This window comes from Copadichromis virginalis, linkage group LG5, assembly GCF_057382275.1.
Source record: "Copadichromis virginalis isolate Kocher_CV1m ecotype Utaka linkage group LG5, C_Virginalis_male_GT1.1, whole genome shotgun sequence".
Lineage (NCBI taxonomy): Eukaryota > Metazoa > Chordata > Actinopteri > Cichliformes > Cichlidae > Copadichromis > Copadichromis virginalis.
This window is the reverse complement of record NC_140622.1, coordinates 11170077-11187945: the sequence shown is the minus strand read 5'-3', so window position 1 is coordinate 11187945 and position 17869 is coordinate 11170077. Positions and strand designations below refer to the sequence as shown.

Sequence of the window (17869 nt, the reverse complement as noted above, 5' to 3'; positions counted from 1 at the left end):
ACTTCTTAATACTTACAGTGAATTTTCTTACAACATTTGAAGCCCTGAAATTAGTCCAATATTAATCCAATCCGAAACATTAAAAAGTTAGCACTTCAAAGGATATTGAATGTGTTTTTTTAATACTAATAACTGTCAGAGTTCCAGAAAATCTGGATCTCTTTGTATAAAAGAAATCAAATCATTATTGACGTTTATTACAACTGAAGTTATGGAATTAAGGATGGAAGAACGCAATAAACTTCCCATTAAAAAGCCATGTTGGGCTGCTATAATTTGGTATGGTGCGGTCCAAATTATCTCTGACATAGAAAGCAGTAAAACTAAAACGACTATTTGAATTTTTCGAGTTGAACGTATCAATTTTTAAATCTGGAAAAAAAGTCTCTTGGGGGTTTGGAGAGGGTTACCTTGAATGCTGCACATGAATCCACGCTACTGTGCAACACCTGGGTTACATTCTTATTAGCGGATCGAGTGGCGCACATTGAAGGCATGTACCATCTGGGGAGGGGCATCGTCGCTGTGGTCGTGTTGGAGTCAGCTGGCTGTGTGAAAGAGAGCGTTTTCATGCCGCGCAGAAAGCAGGTCTGTTGAGATGCGCAGAGCTCCGACGCAGCGGAGGTCGCGAGGCTGCTGGTGAATTACAATTGGGATAGTGAACCATCATGAACGGGCAGCTCTTTTCCGTGGATCTCCGCACATTTTGCCAATAAAAACAAGCAGGAATGATTTTCCTCCCCCTGCTTTCGCTCCAGAGAACCATGGAGACCTCGCAAGGCATCAGTCATGCTCTCTGGTAAGAGGGGATTCTGCTCCAATATGTCCTCTTCCATCCTAAATGGGCGTATTAATTAATAGTTACCAGTACGGCTTTTTTTAAAAATGAGATATTCTCTATAAAATGAAATGCATCGGCCTAAACGCGAGTCCGCAAAACGTCCTCGCATCTGTTCACGCATTTAGCTCGTGTGAAAAGACGTTTGTCATCGTGGCGAGCTGTGACACACCTGCGATGTGTTATCGCTTCCATAATGAGTCCGGTGCGTTTCATTATCAGCCGGTGCGCCGCCGTCTGCAACGGCTATGCAGATGCGGGGATCAGCGCAGACTGGATGTGCGAACGCGTGCTTTATGCTGAGCCAAATCACATGTCCGTACGATGAATGCAAGGACCGCATCAAGTGAGAGCCTTGCGTTTGTGTACGCGTTGTGCCAGAAAACAGTGCAACGGGTCGTTTGTGTGGCACGCTCGTCAGGAGGCAGGGGGTGGCAGAACTGCAAGAACGTCTCAAATTCAATCTTTAAAGGAGTGAAAATGTGTGCCAAGCTTCCCGGGAATGCACAACTTCTCCCCTGTTGCTGTATTGTTATGGAGCAAAAAAACAGACCCGAACATCTTGTTACTGCCGTCTCCTGGGCCTTATTGCTTCACTCCTCTCATTTATTAATACTGCTCGGTCACATGCAGCAGCGTTAAGCTCCTATTATTAACAGATCCCTGAGCGAGCCTGTCCGTGAGGATCCCTTTTGGTGGGGTGGGCTCGTAAAAATGTGTTGGTGCCTTTTACAGCGAGTCACTGTAGTCCACCTTTTGGCGTTTCTGGGAAACACCTCTGTTTTTTACAAGAGGGTTTTCCTTTGAAGCCTTATGCTCATTGCTCCTTTTTTATTTACAGTTGTTAGTGCAGGGACATGACATTTACAAGCAAAGGGGTTGGTGTGCTGGGAGACCATTCTCATGCTCAGTTTCCTCTTGATCACAGGGATTAGGATGAAACCAGTCATGTTAGTGTTTCTGTTCGCCTGTACAGTACAAAGCACTCCCTTTGGCTGTTGTGTTTCAGTACAGTTCAGTCACATTCCATGGACGTGGACTTTGACCCAGATAGCTTTGTCACAGTTGCATTTTTTTTTAATAACATTTAATACCATTGCATCAAGGTTACAATATTTTTTCTTTTTTTTTTTTTAAACAATCCCCTTAAGACATGGGCTGACACAAATTTGAATGTGTAGTTCTGTAGTAGGTAACTGACAAAACATGCACGTTAAGTACAGAGTGTGAAAAGAAACACTGGCTGCTTGATCTGGTTAGTCGTTTCACTACTTCTTACTAGCACATAGACATAGAGTCAAAATGAGAAACATTTAGCTTCATCTAAAGTATCTTGTTGCTAGAACCAAGGAATAAAGTCTGATCAAGCGACTGTAGTACTACAGATGGGGGAGCGTATTCACCTACTTTTCTTCAAAACACAAAAAAATCAGATCAAGGTCCTTTAGTGTGTAAATATTGAATGTAATGGCGTGGCTGCTGTGGCTGCACTTCATAAGTCTGAGCGAAACAAAAGCACTGAACTCTTTCCAGAATCAGCAAAGTGGATTACAGCAAGCCACAGAGCATTAAAAACCGCGTTGGACATACAGAAATCCCTCCAGGTGTTACAGACCAAAGGAAAAATGTATAGCAATAATCCCCTCGGACATTAGAGTCACATTCCTTTCTTTATTACTGCACCCTCCTCTCCTCCAACCTCAGCTTAGCGGAATCCAGGTGGATAGCGATCACTGGGCTTTGCTTTGTTTTGCCTGTGGTAGTTGTGTCAAACATACAAAGGTGAGCATCAAGGCCCGGGGAGGGAGAGAGGACGAGCTATACGATTGGTCAGCCTTGGCTAAGCTGCCCTGCCTTGTGCTGATAAGTGCATTATAAATCAGTATTTCATGGATATAGAGAGCAAAACGAAGAGATCACATTGGTGCGTGGGGTTGGTTGGAGGGTCACCTGACCCCTGCATAAGCCCTCCATCCACAGTTCTAGGGGTTGCTCAGGTGGAGGCAGCTCTGAATCAGCCGTATGTCTGACCTTGTCCAATCTCTTCTTTGTTGAATCATAAATTACATCTTCCTCCTTCTTACATTTCTATCCCATCCTTACAGGGTCCTTGGGGTCTGATAGTCAATGTTTGGGAGTTGCATTACTGTTCTCCTATAGATTAGATCAGTATGGCTTTAGACACGGAGAAATGCTGTCCTGGTGCACCAGTGAAAGCAGTGAGACACTGCTTTGTAACAACTGACACAGACAGTGGTGCAAACTGTAGTTTTTAACTGTCTGCTGCCTATTAACTTCTCAGGAACCAGCGGGGGATCCTCATGCTAGCCTAACAGGAGCTGTGTAGTTGTAACCCTCCTCTGGTTCACATGTGTAAGTTGACAACAGCAGCAGCTGTGTCAACACCAGCGGTCAACATGAGGGCTGCTGGCCTCACCTGCCCATAGTTAGCTGGAGGTGGGGTTTCAGCTGCTCCTTTATACCACAGCCGCCTGTTGAAAGAGACCAATAAACCTGCTGTGCAGCATATGGTGGTGCTGCAAAAGCTCCTGCCGCACTGTATTAAGACTTGTAGTTTTAAGTCTTGAATATGTGTATTATAAATTCTCAACAATAGCTTTTCCTGTTCCCAGGACTCTTGGGCCACATGAAAGCTGACAGTAGAGAGAGAGTGAATCTGTTTAAGAGCCGAGAGCCATCGTGTTTATCAAGGGAGACGACGCATAAAACTGTTGTCTGTAGGAATGTAGCTTTGCTGTGAATATTTCAAGCTAATATGCATCACTTCTAAGCTGACGAGAGAGCATTATGGCTCCTTGTGTGGACACAGGAGGATCAGAGCTACGGTACGGGCTTCAGTGTTTAGCCCGTCTAGAATATTAAACTCTTCCTCGATTTGCATTTGAGTGATACGAGCTGCACAGGGCAGCTCGCTCTCATCGCACGGCTCATGTTTTCATCGACACGGTTCCTTCAGTGCTATCTGTACCACCATCCACAGCCCATACGCATGCTCGGCCAACAAGTGTTTGAAGCTGTGGTGTTTAAAATCTATATCTCCTCAGATTCTGTGAGGGCGGCTGTGGTTCAGGAGGTCGTTGTCATCCGTTAATCAGAAGGTCTGTGGTTCAATTCTGAGCTACTCCAGTCTCCATGTTAAAGTGTCTTTGGGCAAGATGCTGTACTCCTTTGTGGGTGATAGAAAGTGCTGGAAAAAAGCATCAGACGTATGTCATGTCGGGAAAAGGGTTCATGTAGTAGTGCATTTACCATCTCACTCATGCTTCCCCCCCTGAAGTGTGTTGCAGTCCTGTATTGTCACACCTGTGCCTCTGCACAGCAGGTGCTTACAAAGCTGGCACTTAACTTAAGGTAGTGATGCATCTGATCCCCTCAGGTGTGTTATCTGTTACATGTGGCCATGGTGGATCTGTTGCAGCTGGTCTTCACCTTTCCTCTAGCTGCTATTACACAGTGATTACTGCTATGGTGTTTTAACCATAGCCCCATTGTGGTGTCTTTGCATTCTTTCTGTAGTTATAAACACCTTTATAACAAGATGCACTGTAGGTTCAACCACTGCTGAACAGCAGGAAAAATTAGGAGTAGCCTACAACCAGCCAACAAACATTTCATAGATGTCATTTAGGTGGGTAAGGGATGGTGAATAAAGGTCTTTAAGGTATTTGTTAGCCATGTCTGCTAACCCTCCCATAATAGGCCGCTTTTACCCACAAGTCTAAATAACTGGAGGTTATCAGGTGGGTTTCACCCTAATGTAATAAGCTGGAATGTACAGTTATTCCTATTATTTCAAAGTAAAGCAAATGTACTAGTTGGTTTGTGGTTTGTTGTGGACAAAACTAATGGTACAGTTAAAAATTTCAGGCACAAAACACAGAAAGGGGCCATTGCAGAATGATTTTAATTTTTGCTCAAAGACATTACTCTGAAGAAACAACCTGACATTAACAATTACAAATAACTGAGAAAATTATCCATTTGTGAAGTAATTACACAAAAAAAATGATATTGAAAGTTTCAAGCCATTTTCATTACGGTCACATTGATTGAGGTCTTCAATTTGTCATCATAATGCGCTGCCAAAACATGTCTGCCATATTTCAGCTGCTATTCAACTGCATAACAGAAACAGAACAGATTATTTCACACACTATTTCATGATTTGGTGTCCCCAATTTATGTGGCACTGAATTCCTTCTTCAGGACATAAATTAAATGCAGCTTGCTAAGGAATTAAACTTTATCTAAGTAAGAGGAAGAATGTGTTGTTTCTTGCTAGGATGCTCATTGTAAGACTATAAAAAGGAAGTGTGAGACGTATTGTTATAGTAGCAAAGATGAACCAGTGATATCTGCACTGAGGACTGAGGTTTTAGTGTTTTTATGATGACAGAGTGGGCACATTTAGTTTTGTTTAACAAAAACAAAAGGGGGGGATTGCACTGAATTTCCTTGGAAATGTTTTGGTTGCTGGACAAAGCCATTCTTAGGGGCATGGCAGCCTTTTGGCTCCAGCTGCCCAGCGACAGTCCAGATGAATACCAAATGTCTCAGTCTCCTCTCGACTGCTTCTCTCTGTGGGTTTACTGTTCGGCTGTTCAACAAAGAACAGACATGACACTGCCTTGTACACTCCCAGGTGAAAATCCCACTTGGTGTATTAGATTAACTGAAAATTTAATCATCATGAACTCGTTTTTGTGTAACAGGATTCATGTGATGAGCTTTTGTCTGCCACTTGTTTGTGTGAAAGGCTCCTGTTTGTCTGTCAATAGGAGGTCAAGCATGCGGGGGTTTTCGCATGTACAGGAGCAAACAGCACTTACTGGTTCACTTCCAGAACAGGAGCCAACGCAAACTCTGGAAGTATTTCAAGTATGTCTTCACAGAAAGTGAGCGTCGTGTTGTTTGAGGCAGGAAAACAGAACTCTAATGTTTCTGGCCTAAAAAAAAGCCAAAAATCTGAGCAGAGCTCTGAGACAGCTGCTCAGACTAACTGATAGATAAATGTTTCCTTTTGAAAGATGGGACACTGGCAGAAGCAATCTTTGGAAATGGTAATTCTGATCCAGCCCTTGAGGCCTTCCATCTAGATTTGTGGGCTGAATGGAGCCGTTTTATGATTTACTCGACTGGCAAGAAGACAGCAGGATGCTTATTTACGGCAGCGATTTGTGAGCAACGCCGAGCGAGAGGTTTTGGCAGAAAACGCGATCGCTATTTTTGGATGTCAAGTCTCTACTGGGCATTAGGGAAGAGGCTTTGTTTGTAATGAATCTCCATTATGTAGAAGAGAGTATATGAACCGAGCCTCACCTGCAACAGTTTAGTAAAAACAGTACATGTCTTAGTTTTTCCCCACGATTATCTGTTGTTCCTTCTCAACAGATAAATAGATGATTATATGTAGAAGTTTTAAAATGATGTGAATTTTGTGTGAACCTTGACATTTATGACAGTCGCTTGGAGGAAATGCCACTGATTGCATTCTTCGCCGGCTTTGTTACTTATTCCAACACTTTGCTTCTGGCTCTGTTTCTCTTGCTTTTTTTGTGATGGTAGCTTTGAGCTTGTGAGGCATGAAACACACAGGGATTAGATTTCTCCCTCTGTATCTGTCCATACATTATTAATGCTACTTATCTCGTCTCATTTTCCTTCTCTTTGCAAATTAATTGGCTACTAATTGCATCCAAGGGCTAATTTTGGAGTATTTAGAGTATTACTCTCTTTCAGAAGGCCTAGTCTGCAAGTTATGTTTGGACTCTAGATGAACTTACTCTCAAAATGTTCTCTAGAACTCATTAAATCCTAAATTTATAATCTTGCATACCGTCATAACTGGGTTTATTGTGGTTTCATTTAAATTGTTGCTATCACCTGGTGCCTTTTTTTTCTGATCTAAGACATTTTCTTGTCTTTTCTCTTTCTGAGTCAAATATTCTCCCACAAGTCTGTTGTTACAGAAACTAACTCGTAATTAGTGATACAGTTTTTAAATACCTGAGCAGAGGGACAGCAGCGCCCCCTGATGGACCCTTGTGCCATCTGATCGAATGCTTTTTTTTTGTTTGTGTGTGTGTGTGTATGTATGCGTGTGTGTGTGTGTGTGTGTGTGTGTGTGTGTGTGTGTGTGTATGTATGTATGTATGTATGTATATATATATATATATATATATATATATATATATATATAACACCCAGCACGCCCCTGCGGGCGGTTTATCCTTCAAGCTCGGGTCCTCTACCAGAGGCCTGGGAGCTTGAGGGTCCTGCGCAGTATCTTAGCTGTTCCCAGGACTGCGCTCTTCTGGACAGAGATCTCCGATGTTGTTCCCGGGATCTGCTGGAGCCACTCGCCTATCTTGGGAGTCACCGCACCTAGTGCTCCGATTACCACGGGGACCACCGTTACCTTCACCCTCCACATCCTCTCGAGCTCTTCTCTGAGCCCTTGGTATTTCTCCAGCTTCTCGTGTTCCTTCTTCCTGATATTGCTGTCATTTGGAACCGCTACATCGATCACTACGGCCGTCTTCTTCTGTTTGTCTACCACCACTATGTCCGGTTGGTTAGCCACCACCATTTTGTCCGTCTGTATCTGGAAGTCCCACAGGATCTTAGCTCAGTCATTCTCCACCACCCTTGGGGGCATCTCCCATTTTGACCTCGGGACTTCTAGGTTATACTCGGCACAGATGTTCCTGTACACTATGCCGGCCACTTGGTTATGGCGTTCCATGTATGCTTTGCCTGCTAGCATCTTGCACCCTGCTGTTATGTGCTGGATTGTCTCTGGGGCATCTTTACACAGCCTGCACCTGGGGTCTTGCCTGGTGTGATAGACCCCAGCCTGTATGGATCTTGTGCTCAGAGCTTGTTCTTGTGCTGCCATGATTAGTGCCTCTGTGCTGTCTTTCAGTCCAGCTTTGTCCAGCCACTGGTAGGATTTCTGGATATCAGCCACCTCCTCTATCTGCCGGTGGTACATACCGTGCAGGGGCCTGTCCTTCCATGATGGTTCCTCGTCTCCCTCCTCTTTCTTGGGTTTCTGCTGCCTGAGGTATTCACTGAGCACTCGGTCAGTTGGGGCCATCTTCCCAATGTATTCTTGGATGTTCGTTGTCTCATCCTGGACTGTGGTGCTGACACTCACCAGTCCCCGGCCCCCTTCCTTCCGCTTAGCGTACAGCCTCAGGGTGCTGGATTTGGGGTGAAACCCTCCATGCATGGTAAGGAGCTTTCTTGTCTTTATGTCAGTGGCTTCTATCTCCTCCTTTGGCCAGCCTATTACCCCAGCAGGGTACCTGATCACGGGCAGGGCGTACGTGTTGATGGCCCGGATCTTGTTCTTACCATTCAGCTGACTCCTCAGGACTTGCCTGACCCTCTGCAGGTACTTGGTGGTTGCAGCTTTTCTAGCGGCCTCTTCATGGTTCCCATTCGCCTGTGGGATCCCCAAGTTCTTGTAACTGTCCTCTATGTCTGCAATGTTGCCTTCTGGTAGTTCAATCCCCTCAGTTCTGACTACCTTCCCTCTCTTTGTTACCATCCGGCTACACTTCTCCAGTCCGAACGACATTCCAATGTCATTGCTGTATAGCCTGGTAGTGTGGATCAGTGAATCGATGTCTCGTTCACTCTTGGCATACAGCTTGATGTCATCCATGTACAGGAGGTGGCTGACAACTGCTCCGTTCCGTAGTCGGTATCCGTAGCCAGTCTTGTTAATGATCTCACTGAGGGGGTTCAGGCCTATGCAGAACAGCAGTGGGGACAGAGCATCTCCTTGGTAGATCCCGCACTTGATGGTAACTTGTGCTATGGGCTTGGAGTTGGCCTCTAGTGTTGTACGCCACATCCCCATTGAGTTCCTGATGAAGGCTCTTAGGGTCCCATTGATCTTGTACAATTCTAGGCATTCCAGTATCCAGCTGTGGGGCATTGAGTCATAGGCCTTCTTGTAATCAATCCAGGCAGTGCACAGGTTGGTCAGTCTGGTCTTGCAGTCTCGGCTGATTGTTCTGTCTACCAGTAGCTGGTGTTTTGCACCTCTGGTATTCTTGCCAATTCCTTTCTGTGTCCCGCTCATGTATTGACCCATGTGCCTGTTCATCTTAGCCGATATGATGCCTGACAGGAGCTTCCATGTAGTACTGAGGCAGGTTATTGGTCGGTAGTTGGAGGGGACCGGTCCCTTCTTGGGGTCCTTGGGGATCAGGACCGTCCGACCTTCGGTTAGCCATTCCGGGTGTCTCTCGTTAACTAGCAGCTGGTTCATTTGTGCTGCTAGGCGCTCGTGGAGTGCAGTCAGCTTCTTTAGCCAGTAGGCGTGAACCATGTCGGGGCCTGGTGCTGTCCAACTCTTCATACTGGAGACCCGTTCTTGGATATCTGCCACTGTGATGGTTACTGGACCCTGTTCAGGGAGTTCGCTGTGGTCTGCCCTCAGATCCACTAGCCACTGAGCATTGCCGTTATGGGTTGCGTCCTTCTCCCATATGCCCTTCCAGTATTGCTCCGTCTCCAGCCTTGGTGGTGCTGTTCTCTTATTGTTCCCTTGCCACTGAGAGTACACCTTTGCTGGTTCTGTGGAGAACAGCTGGTTTATTCTCCTGCCTTCTATCTCTCTGGTGTACCTCCTCAAGCGGCTGGCCAAGGCTGTGAGTCTTTGCTTGGCAGTTTCCAAGGCCTCAGGTATGGACAGCTTGCTGTATTTCTTATGCACCTTCTTTGTCGCACCTTTCTGCAACTCCGATATACATACATACATACATACATACATACATACATACATACATACATACATACATACATACATACACGTATGTACAGTATATGTGTATGTATGTATGTGCTGTGGCTGCTATTTCCAGTGCTCAGTTACAGTTACTTCATGTTACTTGAACCGAAAAATTAGTTTCAGTGATTGGATGTAATGCTTGGGGTGGCTGTAGCTCAGGAGGTAGAGCAGGTCAGTCTACTGATTGGAAGGCTGGTGGTTTGATCCCTGGCTACCTGAGTCTGAATGCCAAATATCCTTGGGCAAGATACTAACCCCAAGTTGCTCTCTGATGCATCCACTGGAGTATGAATGTTAGTTAAAAAGCATAGAAAACAGCTCCGGTGAGTGTGGCATATAAACGCTCCAGGAGAGTAGAAAAGCGCTATATAAGAATCAGCCCATTTGATTTACTTAACTCCTCACATAAGTCCAGTGTACTGGCTCACATTTGGGTATATTTCAAACAGGTTTTTGGCAGATTTCTAAAATATTTGTGTCTTGTACCTCCAGATAACACAAAGCTGGCTAATGATACATTTTAAACCTTCATCTCTCTTTCTCAGGTGAGGGTGTGGCTGAGAGCGTGAATTGTAAAGTCCCCAGAATTACATCACATGGAGGTCAAAGGACATCTGATCACATCCATGGGTTTGGGGGCTCCTGGTGAGTAATGATGACTATTCACAGTGTAAGGATTCACACTTCCATCTGTGGACAAGTCTGAAAAGGCTTGAGAAACCATCAGCTTGCTTGTTTTCCTGCCAGTTTTTTCTCTAGGGAACTGCCAGCTGAAAAAAACATCTGTCTTTGTGAAGACCTTTTGTTCACATACTGCCACTACAGCTGCCAGATAATCTTATCAGAGCACTCTGAGAACAGACACCTTCAAAAACACGACACTGTGATACAGTATAAACATAACCCACAAGATTGCGTTTTTAATGAAATCACTGCCAGTTTGAGTCCACATCTGAATTTCACTGTGTGCAAAAGTGACTTTCATGCGTTGTGCCTCCTAGATGTTCAAGGCTGCCAGGATGGCAAGCTGCAGGCTGAGAGGATCGCAAGTCTGCAAGAGAGGAAGCAGGCCTTGGAGGCTCTCCTCAACGCCAGAGTGGGAGAGCTCAAACAAGTCTGTTTGCAGGAAGCTGTGAGTCGATCTCGCTTCATCTTCGAAACGTAGCTCAGCTTAGATTCTCTCTCTGTACACCTCAAGCGATGAGTGGATAGCTGCAGTGTGGTTTAACAGCAAATTTAAGTCTTCTGTAAAAATGAGAATAAACGTGAACATCTGAGCTCAGCTGCAGCTAACAACTTGTTGAAAAGGGGATATTTTTCACAGACAAAATCTTTGCTTGATTGCTTCTGAGAGCCTGTCAGTGCATGTTAATGAATCCGCAGCTGCCTCAGCTTTTCTTTAACAGCTGTTCAACACGTCCCTGTTTTCAGCTGGATGGTGACTCATTCTATCTGTGTGCCTATTTATGGATTCAGAAGTTGTCTGCTCTGTTGTCAGTGTAGCTTACTTAGACATCTGAAGCACTTCTCAACTGCAGAGTTATGGTTCTGCTTTAGAGGTAAATGCTAAACGCAGCCAAATTATTGCTGGCATATATCTCGTGCCATATCTTGACCATTTAAGGAATTTTTATTTTTATTTTTTTTAAGAGACTTAAAGTAATCCGTTAAATGGTTATGACTTTATGAAACAGTTTGCACCTCAGTGGCCAGTGAGAAGGATTTCAGTAACTGGGGGCTAATCGATGTCCTCTACAGGAGCTGACTGGGAAATTGCCACGTGCTTTCCCATTGGAGACAGGAGAGAAACCCCCGCTGGTGCAGCGGAGAGCTGGCCTAGCGCCCATTGCCAAGGCAGAGGTAAGTCAACACCTTGAATATCAATTGTGTTTACGCAGTAGCTGTACCGTTTTGTGTGTGTGTGTGTGTGTATACTCAGTCTAACATGGGTGACTTTCCCTGGCAGCAGGATGAGGCTGCCCAAAGAAAGCAGATGAAAGCCATCTTCACGGGTGCTCTGTACAGACACTCGGAATCAGACCGAAACGTTCCAAATAGCAAAAGAACGGTCCATCGGGGCTGTCACACAGGTACAGTACCATGGCAACTAATCCCACACCTGCACACTTAAAGAACACCCCCCCCCCCCCCCCCCAAAGCTACACAATAACAATAGCACAATGCTGAAAACATCATCTTTGCACTTTTGCATTTTTGTTTACCTAAGCCACCAGGTGTCATGCTGCTTTGCCTACGACCTATATCCTTTGTCTTTCAGAGGACACTGTCATGTCAGAGAGTACAAGCTCCATGTCAGATTCAACATCCCATGACAATGGTGAGTCAACAGTCTCCGTGTGTATCCACATTCACCAAAGAAATAACTGAACCTCTGACCCAACATCATTCTTAAAACATGAGAATATGCAGTGTTATTAATGCTCTGCACCAAAAATTGCACTTTTAAGGCTTTTATTGAAAGTTGACTACATCAAAAGAAGATTTGTTGTTCTTCCTCCTACAGAGTCTTCACCGAGCGTGGCTGCAGACCAGCGATCTCTGTCTCAGCCACGACTTACTGCAGGCAGCCCTGACCACAGAATCAGCAGGAAGCTATCCCCAGTGGAGATTTATTACGAGATGAGGACACGACGCAACTCTGTCACTAGCTCTGTTAGGTGTGTATCTTAAGGTGACCCTGTGCAGCCTGCCTGCTCTGTTACATTCACAGCATAAGCACACAAAAGTAAATGATCAGGATTGTGTGGGTTACAAATGCTAATTGCATCTTGTGATTCTTTGTTTTTTGGTTTTCTTCCACAGCCCAACTCACTCTTTACCTAGAAGTGCTTCTAACGTTGAAGGCAGAAGTGTTCCAGCAACTCCTATGTTGGCCCGAACTGCTCCCATCAGCGTTCATGTCAGGTAATCTGTGATGCTGGGCTGCTTCTGTCTGATGCTGCACACCTCCCGCCTCCTGTGATAACTGTATGGTTGGAAATGGCTTAATGACTTAGCCAAATGAAGACAGAGACTTCAGGTTGTAACTGCGATTAATGTCAAATTCAGCTACCAGCAAAGGTTTTTAATTCTTTGGACTTTTGGCATAAAAATTTTTCCTTTTTTAAAAGGTAACTTTTCTGTGAAATTCAGTTACATGGATTAGCTTAAAGCTGCTGTCACTCACTCTGCTGTATCTAAAGTTCTTTAGTTTCCTCTCTGATTACTTTGCGCTGCTGCTGTGCTCATTTGCTGTGCTCATATCTTAGGTCAGATGCATCTGGTGGAAATGGGCTGAAACAGTGGTCTGGCAGCCTGGATGTGCCGTACATGATTCCGTTGGCTCAAGAAGGTTCTTCCTCTGACCGCCGCAGCTGTCCGTACAGCTCCCGAGCCAGGCGCAGCAACAGCTCTGAGGCCCTGCTGGACAGATCGAGCCTTCCAGACGACCCAGCCCCTAGAAACGGCATGCCGCAGAGAGGAGGGCCCTACAAGAGTTCGGAGACGCTGACAGATGGAAAACTGCGGCATATTCACTTGGGCAGCCCCGAGGGGCATGTGGACAGCTCTGTTGAGCAAGTCAAAATGCGTCTGTCTATGGGTGGCAGGGGAGCAAGCGGTGGCTACAACGAACTTTTGATGGACTATATCTGGGGAAAACAGCAGAGGATGCAAGTGCAGCACCATCTGTACCAGTCCACAGGAAGGATCTGGCAAGACATGTCCTCCCCTCGCTCATCCACTGCAGCAGTGCCTCCCCATGCCAATGGATTTTCCCATTCCCAGGTGCACCTTCCCAGTGCTGCACCTCCCTACAGTCCCATGGTCCTTAGAGGATCCCAAGCTGAACTACGCAGGGTCAAGGTCACCAGAACCAAATCTTGTGGACCTTTTATTCCTTTGCAGCAACATCCCCAAGATGCAATTCTACTATCAGCGTACGAGTCCCCCCTTCCTGTTTCTGGAACCACCACATCATCCATTCCCAACCTGCACCCTTACCAGACTGATTTGTCTGGTCCCTCCTTCAACCGCAGACCCCCACAGTTTTCTCTTCCTACTCCAGAAGACTCAACAAGAAGCCTGCATAAAGCCCTGGCTCTGGAGGGCCTTAGAGACTGGTACCTAAGGAATGCTCTTGGCTATCCTACTGCTGCCCCAAAGGGTCACGAGGCAGGGATCTCTCGTCTTTCACACCCACACCCACTGGTGCACCAGGCCCAGTCTGTTCAAGGTGAACCAACTAACCTCCAAAGGCCTCAGATACCCCAGTCAGCCAGCTTCCATGGCCACCCTCTCCATGGAAGGTCAGTATTTTTTTTAAATGTGATTCACTAGCTGATGTTTATACTCAGAAAACCTTGCACTTTTCCTAAAGACACAGTTGTTTTCATGCTTGGATTTTAAGGTTATGTACAGCATGGATGCATTACTGAAATCTGTGTGTTACAGATGATTTGTCTGTCTTCTTAGATGTTGGCAGCAATGCTTCCAACAGATGCTGGTGCTGTTACACTCACTCTGCCCCTCAGCCAATCCATCTATCATCCTCTTTTACAACTGACACTGTGTTATTTTCTTTTTATTATTTATTTTTTTGGGCTTGGTCAGCATTATCGCCTGCTGCTGGCAGCGTCATGCCAACACTCTTTGTTGTTCCTGATTGCTTCCAAGGATGGGCCTCTCCAAGCTCTGTTATAGTCTTGCACACTTTTTTCCCCTTTTTTTGTGGGCCCTAAGAAAATTAATTTCTTAGTGGTTTTACTGCATGCTTCTTGTGGTGTTTATTTGTTTCCTCTCTTATTTTTTATTTTTTTGGGAGTGCAATATTGATTTGTTTTACCTCCCCCCACAGGTCGATGGAGTTCTCTCTCTATCAGGAGACATCTGATCCACAGATGCAAGAGGTGACTCCAAAGGAGCCCAGTGCTGACCCAGGCACCTTGGTCTGAAGCAGCAGCAGCACTCATGCACACATCAATGCACTACATACGCAAAAACAGTGTAGCTTCACATGGACTCCGATATACTACTCCAAAAATTAAGGGAACACTTAAATCACATGCTGTATCTCGATGAATTAAATATTCAAACTGAAAGTCTTTATGACACACACTGTGTAATTTGTTGAGAACAAAATAATGGAACAATATAGTTGGAAAGCCTTCTGAAGGCTGGATTCAAAATGACAACAAAAATCAATGTTATAAATTGTTCAAGTGTTCGCTTTATTTCTTTTGATCAGTTTAATTCCACACACAAGTTGATTATAATGTGACCTCAGCAGCATTGAAAAACATGACCACCTCAGCAGAAAGAGACTGAAGTAAATGACAAACTGTAGCTGTAAAGTTGGAAAAAGCCTGGGCAAGCTCCCTGTGTTATACCTGATTTTTGCCAATATCAATGTCAACCCCAGTGTTTTGTGGCTGTACACGGGTGCTGACTTGCAGAGCATCTAATACCAATATGATCATACTCTACTTCACATATAAATATTTCTGGTCCAACGCGAACGGCAAGATCCTTTCCTGAAATCCTGAAAAGTCTGCCGAGATATACTTTTTTACAGAATATATACAGCTGTAAAGTACTATTTTGTATCTTCTGAGATATAAAGAACTGTTATATTAAAGAGGTAATTTATTGCTCATTAACCATGTTATATTCAAAGATGTTATGAGCTCACATCATTTGAGACTTATTACATGCCAGTGAACGTGTGTTTGTAAATTATATAAACCGCAGAAACATGCTTCAGTCCTCATCTGCCGTTAACGTCACAGCCATTTGTATTTTTCATATTTGATAAAAGTGAAGTGGGCCATGAACTGTAGCGTAATGGTGTAGCAGACAGGAGTGCCTAAATGTTTAATATCAAAACTAAACCTTGGTTAGAAAAACTTTAAAGTTGCTAGTATTAAGACTGTGTGAGATTTAGTTTTTAAAAATCAGACTAAAGCGTATCACAGTGTGACTCAGTTTGGGTATTTGGAATGATGTCATTTGTATTTTGGTGTTTTGGGGGTTTCAGCTCAGTGCTGGTTGATAAATGTAGCCTTCTCTGTGCTGACCTTAGATCAGTTTAGGACAAACCTTAGGGCTGTAGTGAGACCTTCTGTATGGCAGTAGCACTTGACTGTGTGACAAGAAATAACTCGTATCAAATTAGTTTTTTTTTCTGCATTCACTTGCGGAGGATTTGATTGTCATACAGAGCACTTTATGAACATCTTAAGCCTTAACCCCTGTGAAATTGTCACCAAGATAGATAACAGTCAATAAGAAGGTTTTTCTTTTCTTTTTGGTCTTCAAACATCTGTTGAAGGTCTGGGTGGTGGTCTGTACATAGTGGCTTGTACTGATGAGTCTCAAGCTAATGTTCTATTCCCATACTAACAATGTAATTTTCCGAACTAACCGCATAATAAGTATAATCAAAATAACCTGCCCTACTCCTTCAACCCCACTTCCCCCCCAAGTGAGAACTATTTAATTGGTTATAAAAAATTGAGGATGACCATGTGACCAGAATAGGGCCGCTGCAGTACTGAATGGTGGTGTGAGCAGGTCTCATACCAGTAAATGTCTTTGTGAGAATACATGCTGTTTGTATTTGTAAGGAATCTGTTTGACATGTTTGCTTTCTTTTAAATATTTTTTTTAACATTGTGTCATGTATCTTTGTATATCAGTAGCATTATTACATTGTTTTCACAATCAGCCTGGGTAGCATTTTGCAATGTACACTACAGAAACCAGAAGAAGTAAACTGAAAATATTTGTATTGTTGTAACAACATAGCATGTTTCTTTCATGGTTTTAATATGATTTTGCCTTTTTTTCTGTATTTGATCTTCAGACTCATCTGAATGTAGTTTTCTTTTGTGTGTGCTTGTGATGTTTTTGCTCAGTTACAAACTGTAGCACACTGTGGAACATGAACCTCGTGTCTACGCCTGTCTGATGGGTTCACATCCTCTGTTTCCTGCTTCATAGAGCTCCTTCCAGCTTGTTAAAGACTGAAATCAAAGACCAAACTGCTGTGCACTGGGGGTCATAAAGGTATTTTTCATATAATGTACTCTAAGTTCAAAAGAAATAATATAAATTTAGCTCTAAAGCAAATGTATTCAAACTATATTATATTTATGAACCTATAACGTTTTGTAGCCATCTACTGTAGCCCTTTCTCATCAGTGCAGGAATTAGTAATGTATGTTTAAAATTTCATTAAGCTGTGTGATATGTTTAATATTTGGTTATACTTTATATTTTCTTTATTTCTTAAAAAAGAAAAGATATTTAAGTGCAGCCGTTTTCTCTTTTCTTCTCTCTTTATAACCAGGCCTATGAAGTTAGGCTAAACAAGGCCTGCTCTGTTCTGTATGTATGAGATCTAAATAAAGTGTCATGTTGAAATCAAAATTCAAATGTGTTTGTACTATATGCAGCAAAGTTGTGCTGAAAATGACCTGTGGTTGTACTCTGTGCTAAACCTACCACTTCTAAACTATTAACCAGAGTATATGAAGAGATAAGTGGATTTATCAAAATGGTATAACCTCAACACCAGTGCAGTTCTTGGTAATTGATTAGTGCTAGTGTGATAGGATTTCCTATTTTCCAAGTACACTGAAATGTCTTAAATTATCTTTTTGGAAATGGAAAAAATATACACACATTCACTGTGAAAAATGAAAACTGACCCAAAATGCTTTGGAGGCACATTTACATTTAATGTCTAAAAACAAAACAAAACCCTAGTTTAAAATAAAGATGAAAGGAGGATTTTGTTGTTTTAATGAAGTATTGCAGAAAGTAAAAATCACAACAATTTAGTGGTCATTAAAATATGTTCAAAATCATGGCGCACTGCTCTCCCCTACAAAAGCTGCCTTTTGCATATAATAATGCAAAATAATTTCCCCCAGGGATCAATAAAGTATTCTGATTCTGATTTATAGGTTAAAGTATCTGCAGTACTGGTAAATACTGGTCCTGTATTTACTTTTAAAAATAAATAGAAAAAAATAAAATATATATATATATTTGCAGTGTTGCACAGCACAAGCGCAAAGTCAAATGGTGGAGAGTCCCAGATATAAACCTAGTGGGAGTATCCCCCCACTAGGTTTATATCTGGGACTCTCCACCATTTGACATTAGAACTGAAGAAGCTTCTCGGATGAGAGGTGAAACGT

At 43.6% G+C, this 17869-nt stretch overlaps 1 protein-coding gene across 2 annotated transcripts; it reads left to right on the top strand.

Annotated features, from left to right (window-relative positions):
* Window positions 1–509: 509 nt before the first annotated feature.
* On the top strand, window positions 510–17087 carry ccdc120b (coiled-coil domain containing 120b). Of its 2 annotated transcripts, none has more exons than XM_085455860.1 (10): window positions 510–799; window positions 10211–10310; window positions 10667–10797; window positions 11424–11525; window positions 11635–11755; window positions 11944–12003; window positions 12190–12343; window positions 12489–12590; window positions 12935–13972; window positions 14521–17087. In XM_085455860.1, exons 2-10 carry the CDS (start codon window positions 10262–10264, stop codon window positions 14615–14617), a joined length of 1854 nt encoding a protein of 617 aa, XP_085311986.1. In that variant the 5' UTR covers window positions 510–799; window positions 10211–10261; the 3' UTR covers window positions 14618–17087. The 2 variants fall into 2 exon arrangements, with proteins under 2 accessions (XP_085311986.1, XP_085311985.1); XM_085455859.1 differs by having other exon boundaries at window positions 11632–11755.
* Window positions 17088–17869: the final 782 nt, after the last annotated feature.

Excerpts from the sequence above, each read along its gene's own strand:
- ccdc120b (XM_085455859.1), top strand. The coding sequence starts at position 10,262 with ATGGAGGTCAAAGGACATCTGATCACATCCATGGGTTTGGGGGCTCCT. Across the intron at positions 11,526-11,631 it reads CGCCCATTGCCAAGGCAGAG|CAGGATGAGGCTGCCCAAAG; the intron begins GTAAGTCAACAC and ends TTTCCCTGGCAG. Across the intron at positions 11,756-11,943 it reads CCATCGGGGCTGTCACACAG|AGGACACTGTCATGTCAGAG; the intron begins GTACAGTACCAT and ends TTTGTCTTTCAG.